The sequence below is a fragment of the Colletotrichum chrysophilum genome (assembly GCF_026319265.1).
Source record: "Colletotrichum chrysophilum strain AFK26 chromosome Unknown scaffold_16, whole genome shotgun sequence".
Lineage (NCBI taxonomy): Eukaryota > Fungi > Ascomycota > Sordariomycetes > Glomerellales > Glomerellaceae > Colletotrichum > Colletotrichum chrysophilum.
Window position 1 is genome coordinate 320,348 of NW_026517303.1, and position 13,178 is coordinate 333,525.

The 13,178-nt window shown below is 57.7% G+C and overlaps 2 protein-coding genes across 2 annotated transcripts; one reads left to right on the plus strand and one right to left on the minus strand.

The window, feature by feature from the left end:
* Positions 1–3,264: 3,264 nt before the first annotated feature.
* COL26b_003048 (uncharacterized protein) lies at positions 3,265–9,397 on the plus strand (the record flags this gene model as incomplete). Its single annotated transcript, XM_053175953.1, has 3 exons — positions 3,265–8,064; positions 8,119–9,219; positions 9,281–9,397. The coding sequence occupies 3 exons, from the start codon at positions 3,265–3,267 to the stop codon at positions 9,395–9,397; spliced, it is 6,018 nt and encodes a 2,005-aa protein (XP_053040120.1).
* A 1,922-nt stretch (positions 9,398–11,319) lies between these two features.
* On the minus strand, positions 11,320–12,856 carry COL26b_003049 (uncharacterized protein; the record flags this gene model as incomplete). Its single annotated transcript, XM_053175954.1, has 5 exons — positions 11,320–11,581; positions 11,628–11,904; positions 11,957–12,218; positions 12,259–12,307; positions 12,408–12,856. 5 exons carry the CDS (start codon positions 12,854–12,856, stop codon positions 11,320–11,322), a joined length of 1,299 nt encoding a protein of 432 aa, XP_053040121.1.
* Positions 12,857–13,178: the final 322 nt, after the last annotated feature.

The window sequence follows — 13,178 nt, forward strand, 5'->3', positions numbered from 1 at the left end:
TCACGACGGTGATGGCTGCACTGCCGCTGCCGCCGTTCAGATACAGCCCGCGCGCCAAGCCCACCGGCCCTGACTAAGGCAAGGAATGTCGAGTCCTCGGTCGTTACTGACGTGAGCTGGTAGAGGCGGGGGAGCTGCGGCCGGTACAGTGCTACCACATATCCGTTGATTTGCCTCGCATCATATTGCAGGTCTTAAGATAGGCACAGACGCCTGACGAGTTGCAGTTGGGGAACTTCCCTGCTCGTAAATGGTCTTTCGCCGCGTCTCCCATGGCACGAGCTGGGCTTGTTCCTGTAGCCATCAATGTCTGCACCTGCAATCAGCAGCAGTCGCCCTCTATCGTGACAATGGCTTCTACGGCACCGAGGCTATTGAAATGATTTGAGAGGCCGATGTGGCAGATTGTCCACCAGAGGTTGGATATCGAGTGATGGACGATAGTGGACGAGCGAATAAGACGAGGCAACGCCGCAAAAGCAACGGGTAGCGGAGCTTCGCACACGAACCTAGAAAATAGTTGGGACGTTGGAGGGCAAGTAACTCTCGGATGTTTCAACCCGGAACCTGCTGGATGCGACGCTGCCGTGATATTTGCCCACGCAGGCCGTCGTGAAGTGATTTCCCTGGTATGTGCCTCGCTGGAGACTGACGTGAGGGCTCGACCCGTTCAATCTATTTCGCCTCGGAGCGACGCAAGGCACGTTAACTTGCCGCTGTCTCATGGGTCGGTGCGGTGCGGTGCTGGCGGAGATGGAGGCATTTGGCATGGATCCTCCCCTCTTGGAATGGGTGACATGTTGCCGTCATTTTGGAGGTGCGTTCGCAGCGAGCGCAGCCCCCAATGACCAATCCGACGGCTGCACACTCGCGCCCCCCATCGTTCTTCGCTCCCATCGGTGGGCGCCCAAAGGTTTGGCCGATTGGATGTGACGTCTGGTGGCCGTGCCTCCTTGGCACTCCAAGCTTACCTCGAGTCTTAAATGCCAGTCCAGCAGAGAGTGCCGTTTTGACTTTGCGGGTAGGGAGGCTTAGGCACGGGGAACTCAATGCACTCCAGTCCTCTAATATCTCATGTCTTGCATTCGGGCGTGTCTGCTCGCTCACGAGACCTTTTGAGACGGGACGAAGCGAGGACCAAGAGACCAACATCGGATCTCTGTCTGAGAAGAAAAACAAAAGAAACCAAAGTTTCTGTATCACCCTGGTCCACAGGAATTTTTCGTCATGGAAGAACGAATACAAACCGGCCGAAGAAATGATTGCGGCAACAACACACACAACGGCCGAGATGCCTGCAAACAAAGCACTGGCCTGGCGGCGGTGGTGGTGGAGCTGGCTGTTTGTTTCTCTGGGGCTGTATTCGCAACCATATCCCGGGCATGTTTTCCAAGGTCCAAACAATCCGGTGGAGTGGCCAAGCAAGGAATGGCATCGCAACTGCAAATTGAGGCTTGGTTTCTCCAGCCCGTAGGATGGATCGGAGTCGACGGCAGGGCCCAGTTGGATCCGTCGGTTCCAGCAGATGGAAGCAATGGGAAAGGGTGATTGCTTGGGTAAGGTGAGCGATCCACGTTGTCGTCGAGTTCTTTGTTTGTCCAGGTCCGGACGGGGGAGGCCGTTTCCATCACCCAGCACGCATGGCAAAGGTCGGCCGTTGGCAAAGTCAATTTCATTCACTCGGACTTTTTTTTTTTTATCCTCGTCGCTGGGCAGTTTTAGAGACAGAAATTATTTTCCGCCCGGGGAAAAGCAGGCGGGATGGAGTCATGCCTGCTGCTTCGGTTCCAGGTCCAGTTGAATCCATGGAGCCCCAGGACCGGTGTGTCGTCCGGCTTTCGCTCCCTCTTTCCCGAGTCTCCGGACGTGCCTGCCGTACTGTCTCTAGCACCTGCACCTGCCGTCATTCCCCTCCCCGTAGCTTGGCCCCCCCTCCCCCTTCCCACTCGTCCCTCCCTCTCCCCTGGCTGCGCCTGCCAAGGAGCCTAACCAATTTGTGCTCCGTACCTTGCACACGACGTCCAATCCTGCTTGACTCCTGCGGTCCTGGATGCCAACCCAGACCGAACTGACCCCATCTAGACCGATTGGACAGCTTCCAGAGCCCTCACCTTTTCTTGCAAAGTCCCACTTCCCGTCTCAGCTCGCCATTCAAGGCTCCTCTTCACCTGTGAACCTATCCACCGCGACTTCCTTAGCTGCTGCGTAGGTACCTCCTTCCTTCCCTCAAGTAAGGTGACTTGCTGGGGTAGTTCTCACCCCAAGGTAAAGTACCTGAGGTATCTAGCCACTCGGGCTACCTCGTTCTTTCTCGTCGAAAGCACCCTCCTTCCTCTTGTCAATCAATTCGTAGGCTGCTTGCTTTTTGAACACGGCAAGCAGGACTGGACACGAAGCAGGTGCGGCAAGTACCTAGGCAGCTACGCCAATTCACCTCGATCCAGTTCAAGACGAGGAAGGCGCTGCGCCAAAAATTAATTCTCCTCCTCCTGCCCACTCCTGCACCTCATTCTGCACATTGGATTGCGCCTGCTTCCCCCCCCAAACTCCAGTAGTCTACTGCGTAAAGGCTGGCCGCCTCCTCTCCATCTCACCCTTCCATAATCGCTACGTCTACACCCGCTAAAGCAGCATACGCCTCCCGCCGTCCTTCCCCCCCAATCTGTCTCCTCACTTTTACACCTCCGTCTATCCTTCCCGCTTCGCTCTCTCGCCTTTGTGTGTTTGAGTGAGTGGCTCTCTACCCGTGAAAGAGTAGTGCGTGCGCGTGTGCGCCTGCGCCTGTCTCTCCCTACCTTCACCTTCAACACCACCAAATCTCACCTCTTGCCATCCCATCTCGCTGCGTCCGATTCGATCATAACAACCAACTGGAAAGACCCCGAAAAAAAAACCCCCAAGAGAGAGGTCACAAACTTACTTTTCGCAAGCCTTCCGAATCTCGTCTCGACTCTTGCCAAAAGACAAAAAAAAAAAAAATCCAAATCTCCATAATAACCCCCACAGAGCAAAAGTCGCACCACGGGTACTCCTGCGGTGGCCACCCATCCATGCATTAAGATTTGCTGTCGATAGGCCCCGGACACTGCCAACGCTCGCCAACCAGGGACAGCCCGTCGCCTCTCCAAACTGTCGCTGCCCACTCAGCTTGCAGGCCAACACATCAATGCTTCCCAACCCAAACATCCCACACAGCCTGCATGGGTCTATGGGAATCCTGACGAGCCAGTCCACCCAACACGCCTGACGGATGTTCAGGCCACAATGGAAGCTGGCAGTCCAGAAGAGGAGGACCGCCTGGCCACCGTCCTGCAACAGCAGCACCGACAGCAACAAACTACCCACTACGCTCATCACCAACTTCATCGACAACCAAACTTCGAGACGAGTTACGAGTACCACGAGCCCGATCTCGACCACGACGCCGACGACTACGACCCTTACCGCCACCCGTCCGAACATTCTTCAGATACCCGTCATCACCACTACCTCCCTACGAGCCCTGTAGCGAACGGTTTCCATCCCCATCAGACATTGGATGCCTCTGCCGCCGACACGGCTGAGGCCTTCGCTGCGGATGGTCATGCTCACGACATCGTAAACCCGGATGATTTTTACCGAAGCTATCGAGGCGGACCGTCGTCAAACCATCATCATCGAACCCTTTCATCAGACAACGACTACATGGCGACCTCAGTCTCCCGAGCCCGCGATAACCCGTCCGTGCGGTCAAACGGCAATGGCACTAACCCCAAGAACCCGCCTGCGCCTGCAGCCCGAGCTGCACTGCGTCCCTCCCAGCGATCTGCCTCTGCCCCAATCGAACCCCCCGTCGGTGCCCCGAGGTCGAACACGAACCGGAAACCTAGCGTCAAGGACCTGACAAAGAGATTCGACCAGCAGCCTTCATCGTCGTCGTCGTCCGCCGGTCCCCGGATTCCTGTTCGAGGTGTCCCGTTACGGCCCAGTAGATCTGCGACTGCGACGAGTGACAAGTCGACGCCCGGTGTGAATGGGTCAATATCATACTCCACCTTGAGGACTTCGACGAACCGCGAGCTGACGACAGACTCCAGTCGAGGCACCGCTGCCCGGGGTACACAGAGGACAAAATTCGTCGCCGAGGACCAGCTGTCAAACAACTCCCAATCCTTTGCCAGCCGTATTGCCAAACCGCGAAACCCGCCGTCGGCCACCGGCACCCCCAACGCATCGAAATCCATGACGAACCTCCAGCACAAGTCGCCGACTCTGTCGCCCCCTTCCTCCCCACGAGCGCCAGGCCTGTTGTTTGGCGAGATCCTCCCTGACCAGCGCGACACTCCAACCGCAGGATTCGGCATCGAAGGCTCCGGTGCGCGCCCGCGTAGAACTTCAGAGTCCAGCATCCACGTCGCTCGGCTACACCAACGCACAAAATCAGATCCCGACCTCGAGCCGGCGTCCCCTACTGACTGGTACCGCTCCGCGGCCACACAACCAAACGGCGCGACAGGACGCTCCGCCCATAACACGAGGAGCCATGTTCGGGCGCACAGTGACGTTGCTGCGTCAAAAACCGGATCACCAATGGTGCGAAAGGCGCTGCCGTCGCGTCCGACGCCAGAAGGCGTGCATCCCGAGAGGGCTGCGTCGCCGTCGTCGCGCCTCCCTGTCTCGGTTCGAAAGCTGAGCACGCCGAGCGATTCGACAAGCGCGCCTTCCACGAGAGAAAGCTCCAGGGCCAACTCCCCGTCCACGTTCAAGCGCCCTCCTCCGTCATCAAGCAAGACACCGCGGACGACGGCGCCCGTCAACCGTGCCAAGACACCAACGACCCGGGCAAAGACACCGACGCAATCAACGCCTGGTGGACGCAAGCCCGCCCCCAGAGGTCTCATAACCCCGAATAACAACACGCGTCTCACAGCGTTTGTGGCAGCGCCGCCGCCCAAACTATCCCCTCCTCTGCGCAGCTCCCGCCCCCGGCAGTCGGTATCGACGGCCACGACCGCGAGCTCGCGTCTGAAGGCCGTCGAGAGGGCCAAATCCCCGCACAAGAATGCGCCTAGGCAGTCGTCAAAGGCGGAGGAGTCAACGTCCCGGCGGCGGAGGATATCCGTCGGGCCCATCGATTTCGAGCAGCGACGGGAGCATATCCGACTCGCATATACTAAGTCTATTCGCGATAGCCAGGCTCGGGATGCGAAACAAGCTGCGAAGCGAAAGAAGGAGCAAGAAGCAGCAGCCGCCAAGGAGAAGGACGAAATACCCCCGGTGCCCACGATTGGCCAGGAATTGCCACAGCTGGATGACGCGAATGCGACCGAGAAGATACCCGACCCGCCCGAGGACGCACCAGCAGAAGCACCCGAGACTCAGCCCGCTGTGGCTCCCGAGGAAGCTGTCGACGATTCGGAACCGCCGGCCCAGCCTACGCCGTCTGAGCAGCCGCCCCAGTCGTTAACAATCTCGACAGCAGTGCCACCCGTCGTGTCCATCGCGGCTCCTCCATCGCTGGCCATCGACTCCCCCACACTGGGCATCCCGGGCAGCTTCCCTGCCCTGAGCCCTCCCGTGGACGATGTGCCGCAGTCAGCAGTCTCGGCGGCTACGGAGACGACGGAATTTGACATTGAGCCCCAGACTCTTCCGCCTATCCAGTTGGAGACACCTGCACCAACTGGTCTCGGCCTGACGATTGCTCAAGCTGATGGCAACCACGAGCAGGCGCATATTGAGGAAGTACGCCGTGCGCCAACGCCGGAGAGGGCCGAGTATCACTACCCGTTCGAGGACGAGCCAGCAGCCGACGACAAGGTCTCGATCAAAATCTCGCTGGACCAGACGTCCCCGCAGCCGTCGCCTGAGCCGACTCCCACGAGGAGCGAGTTCGATGACCCCTCTATCCCCGGCGCGTTCACCAACTCCCGCCCCATCTCCGAAGACTATCAGCCGGTGCCCTTCTCGAGCCCTCCCTACGAGACGACGGTCAAGATCCTGCGCCGGGAATCCGAGTATGACTCTCCGCGCCAAGAGACTGTCCCATTCCCAAGAATGGAGTCCTACGACGACGTTGACAGCGGCAGTCAGGTCGACGACATGGACGAGTCCGTCTGCGATGTATCCTACTTTCCAGACCAGGCCGAGACGGAGCTTGCTGAGGCATCCAGCGATACGCTTGAGAGGCCAGAGGACTTTTACCACGATCACCACAAGGACAACGATTCGTCCCAGCGGGCATCGACGTGTGAGTCTTCAGACGCGCAAGAGGACCTCCACAAGACGAGCCTCGAGAGCCAGCAAACGCCCGACACCTCTCACAGCTTGATGGTCCCATCGATACACCCGTCTGCGAATAGAGTCAGCCAGCAATCCGCGTGGACCGACTTCTCTGTCGATAGCAACGACCCGCCGCACCACCGGATCTCGGCTTTCAACGACGTGCTGCCCATGCCCAAGCCGCCGTACGCTACTGACTCGCTGTATGCCTCTAGCAGAGACTCGTCCGCTCGTCAAAGCCAGCACTACAGCCCCGATATCCCCCCCGCGGAGTTCGCCAACGCTCAGCCCTTGGAGCCCGCGACCACGCAAGCGGAAGCGCAGCCTGCGGCGGAATCTGGAGAGGCCCAGCCGGTGGGACGAGCTACGATCCATCAACTGCCCGAGCTGGACACCGGGGAAGGATTCTCTGTCCCGTATCCTGACGCCAGTTACCCCTGGCCTCCAAAGGAACGCAAAGAATGCAAGTCTGTACCGCGCCCCGAGCATGAGCCGCCGCCAGTGCCCGCGTCCAAGGCTGGATACGATGCGCGACGCACGGCAGTCAGCAGTTTCTACGCCGACACTCTTCCCGGCAGCACCCTGGTCGGCTCTCGTCGTCAAAGTGAGGAGGGATCACGGCCCGTTTCCACACCGCATTCCATCGATCATATGTCCATCGAGACCAGAGACCAATCTCTTGGCGGTCAAACCCCGATAGAGCCGACATCGACACCACTGAAGGATGGCCCCACTGGAAAGGAAAGACACCGGCTTGTGCAGCGGCGAAACGTCATTAAGGAGCTCATCGACACGGAGGCGGTTTTTGTAAGGGACATGAACATCGTGGAGGAGATCTACAAGGGCACGGCAGAGGCCTGCCCGAGACTCGACGACAAGACGATCAAGCTCATCTTCCGCAACACTGACGAAATCATCAGCTTCCACACAAACTTTCTGACCCAGCTCAAGGAGGCTGTGGTGTCAGTGTATGTTCCTCATGCGCGTCGGTCGCCGCTGCCGAGAGAGGACGCGGCGGCTGCTGCCGAGGGAGCGTCATCCAACGGCTCCGCTGCTCCTGAACTTAGCGACGACAGGGACAGAGCCACGGCGATCGGTCCCGTCTTCAAGAAGCACATTGAGGACATGAGGGTGGCGCATGAAGGGTTCCTGAGGAATAGCGATCACGCCGCAAAGCGGTTGATCCAGATCCAGCAAGATCCGACGGTCAAGGTATGGCTGAACGAGTGCAACGAAGTGGCTAAGGACCTCACGGCAGCTTGGGATCTGGACTCTCTCCTCATCAAGCCCATGCAGCGCATCACGAAATACCCGACCCTGATCATGACGCTCCTGGCACACACTCCTCAGGACCACCCTGACCGAGCGGAGCTCATCTCGACAAAGGAAGTGTTGGAACTGGCCATCATTGAGATCAACAAGACCAAGAAGAACTTTGAGCTCGTGGGACAAATCGTCGGCCGCAAGAGGAAGGAGTCTGATGTCAAGGCCGGCTTTGCTCGAGCTTTTGGCAAGAGGGTGGACAAGCTGCAAGCTGCCAGCTCCAGGATACCCGAGGATGCCGTGTACGCAAAGCTGCACGAGAAGTTCGGAGACGACTACCTCCGACTGCAGGTTGTGCTCAGAGATGTCGAGTTTTACACCCGACAAGTCAGCGCCTACGTCCACGAGTTTTTGCAATATCTGTCGTCCATGGAACTCGTCATGCGACTCCAACCTGGAAGCTACCCGGAGCTGGAAAGCAAATGGGTCCAGTTTAACGTGTCCATGAGGGATATTGAGAAGGTTGCCCTTGAAGAACATGTGAGTACAACGTTCGAGACATTGCTCATCCCCCCCCATCTAACAGTCGGCCAGCTCCAACAAGTGAGAAAGCATGTTATCGAGCCATTCGAGCATGTCATCAAAGCATACGGCAACCCATCCCTCGCGATGAAGAAGCGCTCGAAGCGCCGCCTCGATTTCGAGCGGTCCGAGCAGCTCAAGAAGGGCGGCAAGACGGTCGACGCTAGGCTTAAGGAGCTGGTGGAGCAGTATGACGCCCTGAACGAGACCTTGAAGAAGGAGCTGCCACAGCTGTCGGCCTTGACCGAGAAGATTGGCAACATTTGTCTGGGTAACTTTGTCAACATTCAAGCCAACTGGTACTCGATCTGGGTGGAGAAGGTCAAGAAGGTCACCGGAGAGACGGGCCCGCCGCCCGAGGTTGCAGACATTGTTGCGCAGTTCCAGCGCGACTACAAGTACGCCCAGGAGATGTTCACTAACATTGGCATTCTCAACCCGGCATACAAGGGCAGAACGTCACAGTCGACCACGGCAAGCACCGACGACGTCACCGCCACGTCGAAGCTCCGACCACGGCCCGCCGAGCTCTCCCCCCGGCCCAGAGGCCTGTCAGTGAACGGCGACCATGCCCCGATGCTGCCCACCCCGGACTTTGCAAAGCGCCACAGCGGGCAGTTCACCCTGTCGCCATCAACCACTCCGCTCAGCCCGCACCAGTTCTACTACCGAGACTACTACACAGGTGCCAATGGCCACCGACCGTCGGTGGCACCATCTCCGGTCACGGGAGACCAGTCTCCGGTGCCTCGCCCTAATATCCCTCCTTCGTTGACGCGGCCTGGAACAGGCAAGAGTTTCGAGTCCAATGGCCTTCCCCGACAGAGCTCTGAATCTACAGTGCACACGAGGAGAGACTCAAATCCCGCTCATCAGACCCCCCAGCACGCAGGTGGCGAGTCGCGCCGGTTCTCTGGCCTATTCCACTCAGCACTCCCCATGCCAGACGGCACCGAGGAGAGCCAGAGATCGTCCAGAGCATCGTCCCGAGAGCGGGTGCCAGCAGGCAACGGCTATAATGTGCTCTGGCTAGCAGCGTCATTGTTCGAGTTCAATATTGAAACCACAAAGCATGAGGCTGGGTACCCCTATCTCACGTACCAAGCTGGCGAGGTAAGTGGCTGGCCCCGTCTTTGTCTTGAGATCCACAGATGGCTAACAGTGATTCACATAGATCTTTGATGTCATTGCCGAAAAGGGTGAGCTGTGGCTTGCCAAGAACCAAGACGATCCTGATGACCAAGTTGGTTGGATTTGGTCCAAGCACTTTGCGAAACTGGCCGATTCCTAGAGCCCTTTGCATACGCACAGCCGGCGGCGTTTTCAAAAGTCCTTTTTTTCCTTTACCCATAGGCAGGCCAAGGTCTGCGTGCAGTCGGGCACATGCGCGCTGACGGTTGCTTGCGCGCTCAAGATGAGCCGGGAGACAATTCAGTCTCCCGCGGCATGTATTACATGATGAAAAAAAGAAGAGAGATCTCTGGTCGACGAATGATTCAGGGAAAGAGGTATGGAATTGATCCTATAAAGGTCAGGGGAGGGGGAAGCCCCCAACATGTACAGTTTATCAGCTCCTTTTTTTCCCGGCTTCTTTTTTTCTCTCTCCCTTCTTCCCTTTTGTTGCTCGAGATGGAAACGAGATGGCGTTTGATAAAGGCGACATAATGAGGTCTTGACGGATGGAATGCGACCATGTCAGCTGATGTACGTCACTGGCGGCTTCTCACGAAGAAGAAAGGATCAGCAATGAAAACTTTGGGAGCGTTGAGCGTTGTTGGTTGAGCCCGGGTTGGGCGTGTCGGCGTTGGAGCCATGCAGTAGGGACTGCAGGCATCATTTTTGTAGTTTTTCAATATCCAAAGGATGTGTCGGAATTAGACCTTGCCGTCTCTCGCGCGTTTTTGAATGCTTCCGGTTATTTCGGGGTGATGCTACTCAGCCTCGCCAACGACAGCATCCCATGATCCATCCGGCGGGGATAATCTGCACCGCTGCGGCTTCCCGCGCGGCAATGGCTTTACCAACGCCATGCTTGCGGTTCCGGGACGGGGCGGACGAGGGCGCAGGAGGGTAGACTCCGGTGCCGTAGCTGCGGAACACACTCAAGCCACCCGAGATTGGCGACCGGACACCAACCGCCGAAACTAGAGATATCTCGTCGAGCCAACCCATTCGTTTGTGCGTCCATCACCGTTCACTTGGCGATTCCGGATGCTACAGGGTCCGTATTCACATGCAAGGCGCCCGTTGAAGGTAGGGCCCAACGGAAACCCCCTCTGGCTCTGGTTCGTCTAATCTTGTCTCCCTCACCGCTGCGCTCTGGAACGCGCGCGCGCGCGCGCAAGGGCAGTGAAGAAGTATCACCAAACTTTGGGGTTCCAGCGCCGCGAAAAGAAGCAGACGCAACTCCTCGTTCGGGAAAAGTGCGTGACAGCTGTTGCGGCGCAGGCAGAGATCACTTACCTACCTAGACCCCCTCGGCACGTTTGGGGGCTGAAATTCTCCACACGCCCAACGGGAACTAAGGTAAGGGAAGTCTTCCTTCACAGAAGTACTTTCGGGCTACTTGTTCGCAAGGGAAGGGTTGCTGCTGCTTGGCCGCCCGCGCCGTCGTCGTGTATGCACCCGAGTGGGGATTGCTCTCCCGGCCGAGTGAGGGGGAGGGGGGGTACTCCGGGCCCAGGTCCGAAGGCAAAAGTCACCCTTCCTGTCCCTTTCGTTGGCCTGAAGCTGAAGTGTGTGTAAGCCGGAATGGAAGCAGCAAAGCCTTGTCTCCAGGTCGTCAACGAGAGCACATAATGATCGGGGCAAGAAGTGCTGTAGGTAAGACTAAGAACTTACGGCAGACAGAGCCGTGTGACATGAGGGCGTAAAATTAAGCCACAGCCATGCATATCAGTTCATTTAGTTGTCAAGGCATTGAATAAAAGAACCTCGCAACGCAGCAACAATGGCTCAGAGGTTCAAAACAAAAGCGCTCTAAATGAATAGGGATTTTTATACTAGATTCCTCAACGGGAAGAGTGCTAATCAAAATACTCAGGCACTTTAGATTATGCAGATGCCCACATACTGGTAGCCTCTTTTTCCCCGGGTGTGCCTCGTTACTAGAGCTGCGCTTCGTGCCCATTCAACGCAACATTACTTCATCGCGCGGACGACTCCCACATCGCGCGGAAGGATGGCCTCGGTGATGCGACGGAGAATACCCTTTTAAAACTCCTCGTCCTCTTCGTTGTTCTTCTTCCCGTCCGAAGGACCATCCTTCCTGATGGGAATCTTGATGCCTTGATGAGCGAAACACTTGCTCAGAGGGGTGCTTTCGCACACTCCGGGGAACTTCTTGGCAGAGTAGACCTGGAACACGTCGCTCCAGCATTGAGCGAGGACATTGCTCTTGCCCATGTTGACCAAAGAGCCAGCTGCGGAGGGCTGTCCGGCACGCTTCGCCACACTCACAAACGAGAACCTCAAGCTTCGACGGGTTAGCAATGTAGGAGACTTTCTGCGAGCGTACTTACCGGAAAAGACCCTCAGTCCTGACACTCAGATCCTGCATGACAAACCAGATACCGACATTGTCCTCCGTGTCGCTGAGGCGGAATGCGCTAGATGCCAGGCTGCCGATAAGATTTCTGGTGAACATGCCCTGGGGCTGATTTGTCGCCATCGACATGGACTGGCGGTGTCCGTACGTCATGTCAGCCTGCGATGGTACGGTGCTGGCGGCATGGTTCGGGAAATATTGAGTGGGGGGCGCAAACGAGGCGTTGGTAGATGTGTATGCAGTCGGAGGAGCTGTTTCCCGTGTCAGCACGTGAACTGATGCAGCTGGCCGCGAGAGACCTACGCTGGTACCCTTGGTACCCTGGAATCGGCGGGGGCTGCTGCTGCTGGCCATACGCAGGACCGGCCGCGTAACCGGGTATCAGGTCTGCGTACGGAGGCATGCCCGGGGGGTCTTGCCTCAGCGTGTGGAAGGGAGTCGGGGTTGTGGTAGAAATGGAGGCCGTTGTGCTCGAGTGCCTGACGAGGTTCACCTCGTGCTGTGCCTTCTCGTCCCACAGGTCGACATTGATGATGAAATGCCCATGCTCGACCTCGCTATCAGGCTGTCAGCGCAATGTCCAACTTGGAAGACGCGGGGCTAACTAACTTTACACTGAACTCGCGACCGGTTTCGGGGTTGAAGACCTTTACTCTGATACACGGCGGAGGGGTAATGGGGCGGCGGTCCTGTCGAGACGAAGCATCAGCACGAGTGTCGACGATGGCAAGTATTCAACAGGGGGCTTGCTCACCTTGTCACCGAATCCGCACATGCGCGCTCTCTGGGGTTGCTGGACAACCACAAGCCTGGACTTTGTAAGCTGATGATCTCGAGAGGTTTGCTCGGACGCTTGACGAACTCGTATTGCCTGCCCAGGTCGTCTGTCCTGGAGAAAGAAGGGGGCTGGCCCTGGCTCGCGGAAGTCGAGGCGGCGGGGCCAGAAGAGACGGCGGGAGGGTGTTGAGGAGGGACACCGTTGGGAGGCATATTAGATGGTACTGGCGCAGGAGGCGGGAAAGACATGGGGGGAAGCTGTGGGATCTGGCTTGAGGGATGGGCATGATGCGGATGCTGCTGGGGGTGCTGTGAATGATGTTGCTGGTGAGGAGGCGGAAGCTGTTGTTGAGCATAGGGGTTCGGGGGCATATGCTGCTGATGGTGGTAGCCACCAGAGGCGGGATGTTGCTGGTCGTAGTTCATGGTTTCGGCGGTTCTTTGCGAAGCTCGATCGTGGGTTCTCGTCGCGGAGCGGAGGTGGGGGGGGCGAGAGCGGCAGAAGAAAGTTATCGCAGGCCACGGCTACGTTACACGCCGGGTCAGCAAAGCGCGGAATAATTGCGGGATACGGACGCGGGCTCGGGAAGAAGAAGATTGTGCAGCAGCAAGAGGGGGACTGCACGGTACCTAGCGGGATGGACTGCCAGACTCGAGAGAAGCGTGGTTCCGTGTCTCGAGAAAATATGGTGGTCGAGGAAGGAAACGGGTCAGGGCAGCCGGGTTCGTTATAAAGGACAGGATGTTT